This window comes from Corapipo altera, unplaced genomic scaffold (genome assembly GCF_003945725.1).
Source record: "Corapipo altera isolate COAL_440 unplaced genomic scaffold, ASM394572v1 0, whole genome shotgun sequence".
NCBI classification, from domain to species: domain Eukaryota; kingdom Metazoa; phylum Chordata; class Aves; order Passeriformes; family Pipridae; genus Corapipo; species Corapipo altera.
In genome coordinates, this window is record NW_020884872.1 from 88,015,147 (window position 1) to 88,031,393 (window position 16,247).

The 16,247-nt window shown below is 43.9% G+C and overlaps 1 protein-coding gene across 4 annotated transcripts in view; it reads right to left on the minus strand.

The window, feature by feature from the left end:
• The window catches only part of MYO7A (myosin VIIA), a 101,280-nt gene that overhangs the window by 38,539 nt on the left and 46,494 nt on the right, over window positions 1–16,247 (minus strand). For 2 of the 4 annotated variants that reach the window (XM_027668868.1, XM_027668790.1), the window contains 12 exons: window positions 15,195–15,379; window positions 13,600–13,721; window positions 11,496–11,638; window positions 11,282–11,395; window positions 10,314–10,467; window positions 9,580–9,656; window positions 8,092–8,211; window positions 6,717–6,859; window positions 6,131–6,341; window positions 5,511–5,646; window positions 5,001–5,107; window positions 2,321–2,377 (listed from right to left, as the gene is read on the minus strand). In XM_027668868.1, coding sequence (XP_027524669.1) covers window positions 2,321–2,377; window positions 5,001–5,107; window positions 5,511–5,646; window positions 6,131–6,341; window positions 6,717–6,859; window positions 8,092–8,211; window positions 9,580–9,656; window positions 10,314–10,467; window positions 11,282–11,395; window positions 11,496–11,638; window positions 13,600–13,721; window positions 15,195–15,379 — 1,569 coding nt within the window. The remainder of the gene's footprint in view (window positions 1–2,320; window positions 2,378–5,000; window positions 5,108–5,510; window positions 5,647–6,130; window positions 6,342–6,716; window positions 6,860–8,091; window positions 8,212–9,579; window positions 9,657–10,313; window positions 10,468–11,281; window positions 11,396–11,495; window positions 11,639–13,599; window positions 13,722–15,194; window positions 15,380–16,247) is intronic. The other 2 variants (XM_027669021.1, XM_027668944.1) reach the window with 1 other exon arrangement.

Genomic DNA, 16,247 nt, shown 5'->3' on the forward strand with positions numbered 1-16,247 from the left:
CCTTAATACAGACCCAGAGTGCCAGCCAGGGTAATCACCAGTTCTTTTCCTTTGTAATATTCAAACCAAGTAAACAGAAGAATGGCAGGTACAAGGAAAAATGTCACTGAGCCAGAAATGGTAGAAGTTATTCCTTGATGCCCCTCTGCACGTTCTCCTCCTTGAAGGAGAAGGCTGCATGGCGCACCAGAAACACTGTGCTCGGCAGAGGGTCTGCCAGGGAGATGGCAACCTGCTTCAGTGGAAATGTAGAAAGTTGAAATACTTGAGGTGAGTTAGGGAAAGAGAGCAAAGCATGTACCACCAGCAATACTTTGGGGAAAGGTTCTGGACAAAGGATCATCCTCCCATCTCTTTAGGATTATAAGGTCACTAAATTGGGCTATGTCAATGGGACATGCTGTTTCTCAGCCTGTTTTTCTGAAGTCCGAGAAAAATAATGCTTTTTGTTTGTTATGTCTTCATATGCAATGTCACTGGTTTGGCCTCCAGGTGAAAACTGTAAGCTGAGGCCACCTCAGAGCAGATTCTGCAGTGACATTATAGTGAAGAGACAGTCTCTCTCCTAAAGGCTGTGCAGTCTGGGAAGTGCCTTCAGGTGCAAAGTTGATGTGGGCTATATAACAGTGCCAAGTATCACTATTTTGAACTACACCCCCATTTTTATAAAGCTTACTGATGTGCACATATACATATATATGAAAAATATTTTTTATCTTGACTGTGCCACTCTTACCTCAGTGCCTATCACATATGAACATATTCACTAGAAAACCTAGAAAACATGAGGTTTTGTTATAAGAACAACTGTGACAACAACAAAACTCATAGAAATCATCAGTATAATGTCTCCCATTTCTCTGTATTTCCTGTTGGTGTTTTCAAAGAAAAAACTGGCCTAAATATTTCTGAGAGATTTTTCACAATTCTCTCCTGGATTTAATCTCATACAATCACAGAATCATAGAATGGTTTGGGTTGGAAGGGACTTAAGGATCATGTAGTTCCAAACCTCTGCCATAAGCAGGGACCCTTTCCACTAGACCAGGTTGCTCAGAGCCCCATTCACCTTGGCCTTGAACACTTCCAGGGATGAGGTAGCCACAGCTTCTCTGGGAAACCTGTGCCAGTGATTCACCACCCTCACAGTAAAGAATTTCTTTCTAATATCTAGTCTAAACCTACCCTCTTTCAGTTCAAAGTCACTCCCCATTGTCCTATCACTTCATGCTCTTGTCCAAAGTCCATCTCCAACTCTCTTGTATCCTGACTCAGGAAGGACTTTTTTTGGGGGGGGGGGGGGGGGCATTGCTACAACTCTAGAGTAAGGTCAAATGATATGTTCCAATCCAAACAGTTTTAATCATGATACAGAGGGGAAGGAGTCCACCTCTGGAAAGGATGGCTTTGTGTCATTTTGGGTCATATCCTCCTCACTGGAATTCCAAGTCCAAACATCCGAGATACTGCAGAGGTAAGAAGGGATGAAATTCAGCCCCATGCAAGGATCTGAATTTTGAAAGTCAGGTCTATCTCCAACATAATCCTCTGGCTATCAAAGGGTTGTTGTGGAAATGTGAGCAGGGTCACAAAGCTTATATCACAAAAGCTTTAGCACACAACATGCTACTTATGGCCAAATACCTAGCAAGCAAGGTTTGGGAAGCTATCAGAACCAGTCAGCAGAGGAGATGCAACAGGAAAGACCTAACAAAGGTGCCAAAAGCCTGTTTTGATGATCATGGCAAAATTCCATATTATCTGTGTCTTTGAAGACTTGGATGTGAGATCTCACCTGAACAAGAACTAACCCTCCTCAAGAATGACTGCATTTCCAAGCAACCAGAAATGCAATCCAGGAGTCTCTCTTCACACATGAACTGTCATCTTCTTGCCCCCAAAAGTGCAAAACAAGGACTGATTTGCAGTTGCATGGAAGAATAAAGCCCCACTGAAGCCAATGGTGGCACCATGCTAAAAAACAGCCAAATCCCACAGATGATTCATTTGAAGTTAATTAAAATTATTCAAATATCAGAAAAAAAAAATCCTCAAAACTTTGGCTCAGCCTGGTTCTGATTTTATCCAAACCAAATTCCCATCATTAAAAAGCTCTTCTGAGTTAAATCCTAGAAATAAATGACATATCATACACCTGTATCTATTCAACAAGGTGTAAAAATGCTCTCCAACACATTGGTCACTTGAAATGGATCCTCTATAGATAGTGCAGGAAGAGGAATAAACCAACAGCAGCAAAGCACAATCCTTGCCAAAGAGAAGTGAATATACAACAGAAGAACTCATGTATTCAGTTTACCTTTGGTGTGGGTGTGGGCGACTGGCCAAATGTGCTGGATGCATAGCCACAGAGAAACTACATGAAGCACAGGTAAAAAAAACAAAACACAAAACAGAGACAGAGAAGAGCAAATAGTGAAAAGAAGGAATAACTGAAATGGGAGCCTCACATTTTTAGTCTTGGAGGTCCATCTGTAATATATCTTATGATCATAATGCATTAATTCTTAGATTTTTGTCTAACCCCCTCCTAGCTTTTCCTCTTTGTCTCCATATTTGCATTCCTGAAGCTGAGGGAACTGCCACTGTCCAGCTCTTGCTTCTTGGAAACAATTCTTGTATGACTTTTAACCTCACTCGTTATCCATCCAAATTCAGCCATGCCCACTCTTCTCCCTCACACATCTCTGCTGTCAATACACAATGATTGGGAAGGTATCAGGGACAAAACAATTTTCCACAAAAATTTTAAAGAAATCCCTTCCTTCCCCCCTAATTTTAATCCAACAAATCAGGTATTTTCAATAGAATTTAAATTTTTGCCAAGGGGAAAGCTCCAGATTTCCTTTTTTCCCCCCCCTTTATGGGGTTCCATCCTCCACTGCTTATTCTACCTATTCCTTGAACAAGCAGTGCTGCCACACCATACCAACTAGTTTCTCAGAGGAATGGTATTTAGGGAATTAGTGCTCTCCAGGTTCACACTAACACATGCATGACATGGGGAGCTGGTACACAATATTTTCTCCTCTTCCAGTTCCATGACAGTGAGGTTAAAAATCTCTCATTCAGAAAAGGAAAACAGAGACCATTAAAGTATCAAAACACAGAGACCACCACTTGGGACAGATTCTGAAGATATCTAATGGAATTATATAAAAAAAAAAGTGCTCTGATGCTTCAAAAGGTCTCAGTTCTCGGGTCCTAGACAACATCCAGGTGAACATCTCAACTTGGTTATTATATACTTCCAGTATCTTTTAAAGATGCTTGGGTAGGTGTTGTCGTGAAGAAGTCTGCATGACTGTGTAAACCCTCTCATTGATTCCCCAGAGTACATCTCTGCTCTGCCCAAAAAAGCAAGAAATCATTTCCAAGGTGAACTGCAAAGCTCGCACCAAAAATTAAAAGCAGAGAGGAATAAGCAATAAAAAGCAAAGTAAGCAGCAGCACTGATGCTAAGGGAGTTAGTGTCTACTTCCACAGGCGTATCCACATTTGAGGATAGCTCTGAACCCACCAGGAGTGTCATGCCAATTGGTAGTTTAATCGGGGCTGATAAATGCTATCTTATTCCTAATGAAGTCAAAAAGATAAAGATCATTCATTTCAATAGGAACAAAACTGAATGGCTAAAGATTGCAAACAAGGCTTGCAAAAGAGCATGTAGCATATTTAAAGAAATGTCTTGGGAATGTAAACATTTCTTTCCCTTAACAGGTAAAGGAATTCAGCACTTAAAACTGTTTGGCACTCCTGAAAGTCCCTAAGTCCCTTGGTCCATCAGTGGCATTGGTTGGCATTTGGAAATGGGACTCTGACTTCTAAAAAATGTTGTTGCTTTGAAAAATGTCATGCCCACACCCTCTGTAGTCCCATGGCTTTAACTAGGGAAAGACTGGGGGATTTCGCCATAGTGACTTATCTGTGTAGACATTCAGATTCTGCAAGGCTGATATTTTAAACAGTTTATACTTTAATTTTGGGAGCAGCAATGATGATGTTTCTGTGGGGAGATGTAGACGTTCAACTTACTCAAGAAAACATCATATATTTATGTTATTAATGGTGAAATAGCCACTAATCTCAACATTTAAGCTGGTACCCCAGTAATAAATGCTGAAATGGGGTGGGAAGGGTTAAAACAATAACTGTACCTTTCTCTAAAGCTTCAGCCCACACAGTCTTTTCTCATACTGAGCATGGAGTAAGAACCAACCCTCCTGGAGATCTGGGATGGGGAAAGGGGTGCTTTAAAGTTCGCCTTTCATAAACGGTGTTCCACCTCTCTGCTGTTGTAACAGTAAAACACAACTTTTGACTGGTCTCTCCCAGTCCTATTGCGGTACTTAATGGTCAGCAAGATTATCCCTTTGTTCTGCTCTGCTTTACAAGTATTTGGTTTTTACTTAGAATCACAGAATTATTTGGGTTGGAAGGGATCTGAAAGACCATCTAGTTCCAAGGCCCCATTCCACTAGACCAGGTTTCTAAGAACCCCATCCAACCTGGCCTTGAATTCTTCCAAGGGTGGAGCAGCCACAGCTTCTCTGGGCAACCTGTGTCAGTATATAATAACCATCCCAGGAAAGAATGTCTTCCTAATACCTAATCTAAACCTGACCTCTTTCAGTTTACTTCTCACTCTATTGTATACAGATCTGGATGACTCAGCTTGAAGGGACATCTCTTTTTCTCTAAGATTTCTACAATCACAAACCTAATTGTTCCAATCCCTACACAATTAAGAGAGGAGCAATCACAGCAAAATAGTAATATCTGACGAACTGAATGCAGTGAACTGGGGGTGTGAGCATGGATGTACCCATGGCACTGCATTTACACTTTCTGATGGTTGGCTCACACTAACAGGTTTGAAAGACCTCAGGCAGCATCAGAGCTATATGACTCTGCAAATGTTCCACCCCTTCCAGGAATACCCCTCCTTGTGAATAAAGATCTTCTCCTGCCTGCATTACCATTGCCACATCTGCTTGGAAGATCTGCTTGATGAATTTGTTTTTTGAGGAATGCACCAGCTGAATGATGTCTCCATGCAGCGTGTCCCTGTTTTTCTCCAAGAAACCTAGGGAAATAATGGGACAACATATAGATGACACAGTGCAACATGGGTAGTATGTGAGCTGCAAGCAGCTTCTGCATTGTTGGACTACTGGATGTTCTCGGTGAGTTAATGGGAGCAATGTGTGGGCAGAGAGAGAGGGACCATGACAAGGAAGACAGAGGCGCATCTTGAGACTGGATCAAAGATGCATGTGGTGCAAAGCACTGCCATTCTGTCACAAACAAACATGAATGAAACAGGACCAAACTCTGCAGCTCATGGACACAGCTGGAGGGTCAAGTCATTGCAGCCAGAAAAGGAATACACTGACTATGGACTACAACCCCTGCTCCAACACAGCAGCAGCTCATCTGCCCCTGAGCATCCCCTTGTAACCTGCAGCGCACCAGGAACTGCCTCGTACCTTTTGTTTCGTAGTAAACAATTCCAGCAAAGTGGTTAATGCCAAACTGGGTTTCATAGTTATTCTTCGGAGGAATATAGTTGGTGTTAAGTTTGTGCTGGGAGTTCAGCTTGTGTAACATGGTGGCATCTGTACCCTGTGCATGCAGGAAAAGATGTGACATTAACCAAGGTTATTCCCATTAAAATAATTTTCCAATCAATAGCCCTTTTCTTTTTTGTCTCTGGTTACAATGTGTATTTATTTTGAGAAAAGATGTATTGGAGAGGGTATCTCAGGTGCAGAAATTACAGAAATTGATGAAATACCACTCGTAAGTTGTGCTATTTTCAAGATAGTGCTCGAAAAGGAGTATATTTAACATTATTTTCTCTTAAGCATTGTTAACAGACATTCTTGAGCCTCTTGCAGGTACTTTTTTCCATCAGAAACACTTCTTTTAGCATGGTTGTGATACTCATGGAAGAAATTTTAAGAGTGCAATAAAAACTATAAATAGGCAACCCACTGGTGAATGTGTGTTTGGGGATGAGCAGATCTCTTGTAGGGTGCCAGCATGCATGTACAAAGGGGATAAAAAACAGAGAGTCATTGGCAGCAAGGTTGAGACCAAAACACACCTTGGGGAACTTGCTCTCCTCATCAATGAGGGAGATGATGTTCATGGGCTTGATGGCAATCATGTCCAAGGCATCCTGGTTATCAGTGAACTCGATGTGTTGCCAGTTGATGTTCTCAAGGTTGTACTCCTCCTGCTCTAGTTTGAAGACGTGGCGCACAAAGAACTGCTGCAGGTTTTCATTTGCAAAGTTAATGCACAGCTGCTCAAAACTGTGAAGGAAAGGTCAAGAAAAGGACACTTTAGATCCACCATGATTTATTTTTCTGCATTTCTCCCCATGCTTGAAGCAACCCTCACACCTTGTCGACCACTCAGTAAGTGCTTTTGGCTTAGAATTCCCTTATTGGTTCAGACAATCAGTTTTTCTCCCCCAAAACAATGTTATAGCCATTATATGTGTGTAGTCTAAACCAGTTTAGGAAATACACTATCTGCTGCAATGGCTCTGATAATTTCTCATATAGGAAAAGGCTTGGTCCAGCTCAGTCCAGTTCACTTCAGGAGAGGTGAAAGGACTGCAAGACCTTGAGCTTGGGGTGGCGAAGGAGGGTTAAGACCTGGTTCTCCTTTTGCAGGCTTCATACCTGTTCACAGTGAAGTTCTCAAAACCAAAGATGTCAAGAAGGCCAATGGATCTCCTGATACTTTTGAGTTCCTGGGAAGGAGGTCTGTAAATTGCAGCGTTGATCTTCTCCACAATCCACACAAAAAGTCGCCCATAAATTCCCTGCAACATCCCAAGGATGGAGTTCACTGAGACAATTCAGCAGTTTGCCCTGCTAATCTGTGGCACCACTTCACCCATGACGGCACAGGTTCCCCTAAAGCATGGCCAACAACTGGACAGTCCCTGAGGACATGCTCACCAGATTTGTGCCAGACTGTTGGCATGGTTTAAAGCTTCAAAAACCATTATGTAGATCAAGGAAAACAGACTTGAAAGCCTAGATAAAAGACAGTTGTCTTACAGTTTTAAGCAAAAGCACAAATTTGGATAGTTGAAAATTTTGGATCTATGGGGTCTCTGTGAGGTCAGACAGTACTTTCCTCGGTTTCTACACATATCTCTCTACAGATCAGCAGAGCCATGTGACACTGCCAGCCAAGCCAAGGATGTCTTGCCTGGACAAGGTGCTCACTGAAACACTGAGCACTGGCTGAACAGTCTGATGATTTAACTAAACAGCTATTGCTGCTTCAGTAATTCCAGAACTCCATGTTTAAACTTGTACTAATTACTACTGTATAAGCTATAGCAGTGCTACCATGAGGCGAGCCTGATTCAAAGGCCCATCACCACTAGAGAAGTCAATGCCAGGATTTGCAGACTAATTAGCTATCAAACCAGCTAGCTTGATCTACCAATTCCCCACAGATAGAGTGGGTACCCAAGCTGGTCAAAGCATGCCACCAATGCTTGTCTTGCAGTTTTACATGAGGCTGTAAACAGCACAGCAGTGATGCACACCCACCCCATCAAAGTTCATCACTCCAAAGCCTCAGGTGATGCTCTAAGTGCTCTGATGGCTGCTGAACTGCTCTATCCCTGTTCCCGTGACATTCAGCTTTTTTGCTGCTGCTGACAAGCCAAAATCCTGAAATTCAGGTGTGGGAGCTGCTCTGATTTATAGCAGCTGGACCCTGTGGGTCCAGCTCTGAAGTTTTCCTGAAGCTGAGTGAAGTCATTTCAGAATGCTGGCTCCTTCTGCAGGTCACCGTTGAGTATAGACAATCTCAAGTCCAGATTGCAAATTTGTTGAAGACCAGGCTACCTAGTCTCCTACCATTTCAACTCTTTGTGCATCCCAATTAGAACATGGTTTCAAGGCAATCTGCTGATCTGAGCTCACACCAGCACCAAGTGAGACACTTCTCCTATGCAGTGGGTGTTCCAGTCTCAAAAGTGGCAGATTTCTTCAGCTTATCAACAGAGGCATAAGGGAATTCCCTAAGATTTACCTTTACAAAAGCGTCCCTCACATCCAGTGCTTGTTCCATGCTGAGAGGGGTGGAGACGGTCTCCCCCCTGGTGATTATAGTCCGGCTGGTAAGGCAGTTCATCACATCCTGAGGTTCAACCTGACAGTGACAACATCAGACAGAGCTGCTGACTTTATGACACAAGGCATCCTTACAATGGCCTGGACTACTGTCCTGATTATGCATGTCCAGAGAGGAACAGTGCAGTCCCCCACAGCTGGAGGTATGAGTGTTCTTAGCTGTACAGAGGAAGTATCTCAAATGATTACACGGACATTTTCAGAGAGAATAATTAACATTTTTATACTGTATTTTAATATGAAAAGTGTTCTCATGATTTGTTTTGAGATATTAATGAGGTGTGGGAAGAGAAGATGAGAAAGCAAAGCCTGGAAAGCTGTATGCTATCAGTATGGTTGCAGCTTTGCATCCCCTTGACCCTTTTCATACTGCTCAGATGAAGTTAGGGAAATGTCCACTCTGTAAGGTACATGAAAACAGCCTGCAGAGAGCTGTGGATCATACTCTGGGACCAGCAGTGCATACGGAGATGAGATGATGTCCCTGAGGCAGCCCTGTTACCTCTTGGGGAGGTTGCTGAAGAAGGCTCCAACCACTGCATGGGTGGTTTGACTGAAGGTCATCTCACCTCACTTCAGATACACAGAGTATAAATGATATCTCTGTCTCAGCTACTGTTATGAGCTTTCTTTACGTCAGTGAGGTAAACACTCTATTTTATGGACTGAGGTATTTCGGATGTCCTTTTAAGAATGATGTGCCACCAGGGGGTCTTTTTCTTTCCATTGTCATGAAGGGGAGCTCAGATCATAGAATAATGGAAGCATAGGATAGTTTGGGTTGTAAGGACCTTTAAAGATCATCTAGTTCCAAACACCCCGCCATGAGCAGGAACACATTCCACTAGACCAGGTTGATCAAAGCACCACCCAGTGTGATCCTGAACATTTCCAGGGACTGGGCACCCACAAATTCTCTGGGCAATCTCTTCCAGTGCCTCATCGCCCTCACAGTCAAAAATTTCTTCTCAATATCTAATTTAAACCTGCCCTTCTTCAGCTTAAAGCCATTCTCCCTTGTCCTGTCACTCCATGCCCTTGTCAAAAGTCCCTCTCCAGCTCTCTTGTAGCTCCTTTAGGTACTGGAAGGGGCTCTAAGGTCTCCCAGGAACCTTCTCTCGTCCAGACTGAATAGCTCCAATTCTCTCAGCCTGTCTCCATAGAAGAGGTGCTCCAGCCCTCTGAGCATCTTTGTGGCCTCCTCTGGATGCTCAGCTCAGATGGAGACATCCATCTTCACTGCTGCCAGTGCAAGGCACTGTATGGCTTACCCAGGCCTCTTCAGCCTCGTGGTGCAAGGAGAGGTTGGCTCAGATGAAGCTTTGCCACAATATTAGAAACATGGGATCAAGTCAGAAAGGGGATAGCAGCACTGCAAGCCACTGACCTCCAGCAACGATGCCGCAGTGATTAGCGATGCTGACTGAACAACCTCGCAGGCATCCAGGTTGTCATAGGTCCGAGCTGGTGAAAGAAAGGCACAGGGAAGGCCATCAGCAAGGGACATGTCTCTGCAGAAGGCGGATGGGGTGAGGGAAAGGGTCTTTCTCCACTGTGGCATGTCCAGGCAAAATCTGGCCTTCAGAAGGGAGAGGAAAGTTCACACAGCTGCTGTAGTCCTGCTGCTGGCAGGACCTGTACTCTGTTCTGCCAGACACCCTAAATGACTGATTGGGTAGAAATGTTTCTAGCATCTTGATGCTTTAGGCTTCTGTCTTTCAAAGAGGCTTTTTAAATGACTATGTCATTTCTGACAGCAGAGCTGTTTGGTACCTTTACAAAGGCATATCCAATCACACAGGAACATGTCAAACACTTCATTAGTCTCTCCTTGTAAAACCTGAGTCTAGTGAAAGGCCTGTGGCCATATTCAATCTCAATACATTCAAAAAAGGTGGATGTCACTGAGCATACTGCAGCCTGGCAGCCCGGCTGTGGGCAGGTGGAACTATTCCTCCTTTCTTTTCCTTACACACCACAATAAGCACCTGAGTCACTGGCATGGCACCATGGCAGGTGTTCTGGATACAGCCCTCATCTCTAAGCTTGGCTCCCTCTCAGCATGCAGAATATAAACAGCAGCGGTGCGCTGGACCATGTCCCTGTATTTTGTCCTTTTACCTTCATACTGCAGGTTGCCCATGTGCAGGATGGCAGCCAGCAGCTTGGAGATCTCCCAGTTCTCTGTGTCCGTGAACATGAGGACTTTCATAGCGGAGCGAATGTTGGCATACTCCTTGCTATCATCTCTGCCATCACATGTTGTGCAGTTACCCTTGGGAGGCAAAGAGGGCACGCAGTGTATGAGCCAAAGCAAGAGAACATCAGGGTGTAACTCTAAGCTATTCAGGTCTCCCCCATAAACCAGCAGATATTTTGTTTAGGGCGTGATGTTGAACTTGTGGGTCTGACTCAGCCCTTTGGTCTTCTCTATGATTCAGTGCTCAGTCTCATGACCTACACTTACCCTGTTGTCCCCAGCTACCCTCAGCAATCAGCAGAGGAGAAAAAGCTTGCTTAGATGGGGATAAAGAGCTGGAGGCTCCCACCAACCCAACTAGAAAGCTGTGTTCCAGCCTTGCTGCTGATGTGCCTTAATTACACCTGCTTCTATCAGCTTCTCTGGACATCAACACTGGTATATAGGGAATGGGGCTGGAGATCACTGGCTCAGTTGGACACTTGGAGCACATACAGCTCAGCCCCATATGCTGCTGAGAATGTGTCATCCAGCCAGGCACTCCTCCCTGTCCATCACTGCTGTAGGAGCATCAGGTCATATCTAACACCCTGGTTATTTCCAAACAAGTGGCCTGGGCACCATACACCAAAACCATCCAAGTTTGTGTCCTGCTCCACAGGAAATGCAGAAATAGCCAGGTCTAGACACAGAGGTTAAGAGTTTGCACTAAGACTGCAAGGACTGTGGTGGCAGGACAAAGAAGTCCCTCAAACCCTGTGGCTAAGTCTCAGGAAGGTCATAACCAGCAAAGCAGCTCTTGGTTTCAGAAGCACCTCTCTTCTTTCTCCCTTGCTAACAACCTTTTACCACATCACGCCACTGAACCTCTGTTTCGCTGTGCTCTCACCATTGCAAGGTAGTTGTAGTCTGTGGCTTTCCCAAGACCCAGCTTCTTCTTCTGCTCCATCGACATTCCCCTCAGCATGCAGTAGAACACGTGGTAATTCCTCTCATCCTGGGCCTGCAGTGGAAGAGCAAGAGTCAGCTCGATGAGGAGAACAGCATCACAAAGGTTGGCTGAAAGAGTGACAGCCCTGCACCTTGGAGGTGTATCACCTTACCTGTCTGCAGACCCGGGACTTCTCCAGCAGGTACTGCTCAATCTTTGCCCCCTCAATGGCTCCTCTCTTGTTGAAGTGGATGTCGATGTACTTCCCAAATCGGCTGGAATTGTCATTACGGATGGTCTTTGCATTCCCAAAAGCTGCAAGGAAGAATTATGGTGGGTTAGAGAGGATCTGACGCAGGAAGGATCATGGATGTGGTCTAATGGGAAAAAAAAAATCAAAAGAGTGAGTCTGAGAAGGTAAAAAACAGTCCCAAAGCTTTCCCTTAAGTTTCGCTGGATCGATTTCATCTTGGTGTGGGGAAACAAGGAATATCTCAGATGACTGTCCTCAGAAATACAGAGAGGGGCACAGAGAAGGATGCTTTGGAATGGGGTGACTTTATCCAGGAAGAAGGGCTAGGCAGCAGGATTTTGGCAGTAGCTGATGAAATACAAGAGAGTTGAGCAAAACCGGCTTCAGCGCGCAAGGTGATGCTGTGCAGGAAATGACAGAGCTGCTAGTGAGTGATTTGGTGACTGAGAGAGAAAGAAAACAGTTCATCCAAAAGGGAAACACAGAGGACTAAGCTGACCTCCAGCTGGGGACCTCTCCCTGTAAACAGACTGTACACTGAAAGGGTCCATCCTCTGTTGGATTTGGATGAGTGCCCTGGCCAGCACATCCCAGAGTTTATGCTCCAGGACTTCTGGCAGGTGATGGAGGTGCATTTGAAATACAGAGCTTCTCTTCCCTGAATCCTAGCAGTGACTAAGTGCATATTCGAAAATGCTGTGTGCATGTCGTGCACCACGACGCTTTCCCACACTAGTGGTCAGACAGCCCTGTAGTGCCCTTGAGAGCATTGTTGCATCTTGATTCCATGACTGACGGAAGCTCCAATAGACTATATAGGAGGGAAACTCAATCTGCTTGTCTGCTGTGCTAACATTATGCATGGAAAGCTGCTTGAATATTCACATTTCTGTTAATTCCTAGAGGGTTATTTACCAAGCAGTGGAGGTAAAAATGGTTTGGGGTTGGAAGGGACCTTCAAGATCATCTAGTTCCGATCCCTCTGCCATGGGCAGGAATGCCTTCCACTAGACAAGGTTGATCAAACTCCTATCCTTAAAGAACAACACCAATGTTATTCTTTAAGGAAAATGTGATTTTTCTGTATAAGTGCAAAAGGTCCATCTGGCATCATGCTGGGGCAAGAGGGTCAGATCACCTATTTAATTTACAGACATCCAATTAAAATAGTGGGGTTGATCACAGTAACAGCTTGCCAGTGATCCTATTAAGGCCACAAGCTGATTCTCATTATCTGGTTCTTTCTTGAACTGCCTCTATTTCTTTTTCTGCCTTATGCTGCCATTCACTGATCTTGGACGAGAAAGGTGGAGTTTGCTATTGTGTATAGCCAACACAAGGTGTTGTGCAGCTCTGGTCCTATAAAACTGATGTTTTATGGAACCATCAAAGAATAGGAATAGGATTTTTGCAACTACAGCCAAAGAAAGCAAGTCATTAGTTAGTTGAATGCAGCAGTGACACAATATTGGTGCTCTGCATGCAGTAATTCCAGAAACAGAAGAGGTGATAAGATTTTTCAAAAGAGCTTTGACTGAACATCAGATACTCAGAAAAGTATTGATCAGCATTTTTGAAATCTAGACTACACAGAGATTTGGGTAGAATTCAGGTTTTTGTTTTGAATTCTTTTAAGGAAAAGGTACTGTTTTAAGTGGGAAAAACACTCCTTTATTCAATTTTAAGTAATAAAACAATTGAAAAAACCAATTCTGGTCAGCTGAAATGCTTCGCTTTCAACAACAGTTGTCAAAAATATTAATGGAAAATTTGACAGCCCAAATCAGAGAATATTAATCTTGTGAAAAATAAATTCAGATGGAAAGAAACTGAATATATTGTTTATCAAAAGCATACAGTATTGATTTTGACTTTTAAAATTTTTAGTTTTATCACTTTTTGAACTCCAAGTATGACATAAGTGACTTACATTTGGTCACATTTTGTGTTTCCTGAATCTGTTTTGTTTTGTTTTCTTTTCTTTTTTCCAGCAAAAGAATACCTCCATTATCTGAGGCCTCACCTTCCAATATGGGATTTGCCTCCAGGACCTGCTGCTCAATCCAGGAGTGTTGACCACTGATTGCCGCCAGGAACTGCAGAATCAGTTTTGTGCTTTCTGTCTTCCCTGCTCCGGATTCACCACTGCAAAGACAACAGGAGTGGAGGTCAGTGAAAGCCATGCTGCATCCCTGCCAGTGTCTCTCTCTGTCTCCAAAGGGACTGCTGTCTCTGTGTCTCTTCTGTTAGCAGAGGCAGGATGAGACCACTAAGGATGTGTTTCCAGCACCCCAAGGACCGGTTGTATGACAAAGGTTACGACATGGTACTGGACAGCTTCCAGCCAAGATCCATATTTGCTTTCTGTTCCATTTGGCCCAAGCTGTTGCTTGGGTTTGGGTCTCCCCAGCAAATGAAATCATTCAATCAGCACTAAGAAGGTCATAAAGCAACTTTCAGGCAGTGCTTTTCCAGGTATGATCACCAGACCCTGACCCTGTCTGTGATCCGTGGTCTAGCTGTTCCCATGAGACATCGTCAAAATAAGATGTCAAAATAAGGCAGACTGTGAAATAAAGCCTTTTAACAGCAGGAGCTTCCACAGGTCCCTGAGGCTTGTTCCAACAAGGAGAAGGTAGGAGAGAAGAAGCTTATGAGACAGGAAGCAGGAGTTATTCCTCAAAGCTTTCTCTTTGCTGAAAGATAACTTCAGTTATCTTGTGATAATACAAGAAGAAGGAACTGGTCAGAAATCTTTTGGTGTGAGTCTCTGACCTGTATGATATATGGAGTAGCCAAAATAAGTGACTGAAATAGACCTTCCTGATGTTGTGTATCCAGCCCTGGCCCCATGGGTGAATTGCCTCACTTCTCAGGCCACTGGCACATTGCATTGACTCTCCTCTGGGCCCCACATGATGCTTTTTTAGACCTGCAAAATAATCCTTATGTAATGGCCTTTTCAGACTTATGTACGTGAAATACTGCTGTGGGATGTTCCAGAGTCATGTTTTCTTATGCAATGAAACTTAGGGTAGGCATGCCTTAGAAAGATGGGGTGCCAAAAAGCATAAAGACTGCCTGTGGGTTCAGAATTTGATAGTATATTGTTGAAGGGCTGAGAACATCAAATCTGGTTTATACCATCATTTGGGGCAGATACTGGAGAGAACTGTATCTGTAACTGTGACTACACATTTGTTGGTGCCCAAGGTTGATTAGTCCAGAATGGAGCCGAGCATGGAGACACCAGCTCATCAGCACCTTGAATAACCACAGGTCCAGTGATCAACCTTGTCCCTGTCCCTTCCTTGTGCAAAAGGTATAAATCTCTGCATCTTTGAAGCCTGCAGGAGTATTGAATTTAAATTTAAAAGGGGAGGTTAAAGATGAATATGAGATCTATTGGATTGTAACAGTAAATATAAGGATTGATAAAGTACCTTTACTAGGAACAGAATGACTGCAAACAGAGACCACCTCAGCACTGGAAATACGTGGACAGACGATCTAATTCAGTTTCTGATTCTATCTGATAAGCTGTTCCGAATCACCCACACTGCATCTGCTCAGCATCTGTTTTCAGGATATGGCCCATTTGGAAAGTCACCAACTCACCTTATGATACAACACTGGTCCTTGTTGTTGCGCTGCATGTTGAAATAGCAGTTGTCAGCAATTGCGAAGATGTGTGGTGGCATCTCACCGATCTTTTTGTTGGTGTACAGGCGTATCTGCTCAGGTGAGTAGATGGGTAGAAGCTGGTAGGGGTTTACTGCCACCAGTATAGAACCAGTGTATGTCTGGAGGAGAAGCACATGAAGGTTTATGCGGACAGTGAGGTGTAGCTGAGAGACTTTGGTAGCTTGGATGGAGCGTGGATGGTGGCCAGAAAAATAAAGGCTTTTCAAAAGCTGGATGAAAGATGATGTTCAAGTCAGAGCTGACTGCGGGGTGGAGCCTGGAGCAAAACAGGAGCAAAAGTCCCAAACTATCTGAATCAGTTCATACTCAGCTCTGCTCATGCACAGCATGGACTCAAACCTTAATTCATGTTTTGGATGATCCTCAGCTAAGATTCAGAGTTTCAAGTCAAGCTCATATTTACAGAAATATTGCTAGAGCCAGCACATATCCATGCACATCTACTGCAGTGCACAAATAATGAGAAACTAGAGATGAAAGAAACCTGAGGACCCTTCCCATATCTCAAAGCAGGACCAGCTGGATCCAAACCATTCTGACAGATGTCTGTCTAACCTTCTTTTATCAATCCACAACAGCTGCTAGACTTCCCCCTGCAATACATTCTTCTCTACCATCATTGCCTAATCAAACCTCTCCATGCTTCAGGTTAAACCCTGTTCTGTGCACATAGGTAGAGCTTACAAATTCCTAACATATCCCTTCTCAGCTATTTCTGAAATTTTGGAAATGGCTTTTGGTCCATCCCATGCTCTCTGTGGCACTCGAATGAGCAAAGCTGTCCTGAGCCTTGGGCAGTAAAATCCTTTGTAGTACCTTAATCTTTAATTTTTGCCTTTCCAGAAGCCATTTCTCTCAAGCCTCTCACCAAAGGACTTGTGACTTCTGTTATCCTGCTCAGAAGGTTAGGAGGTTTGGCCACATCCCAAGCTCAAGGCAGAGAATAAGGATCTCCTTCCCCTATTT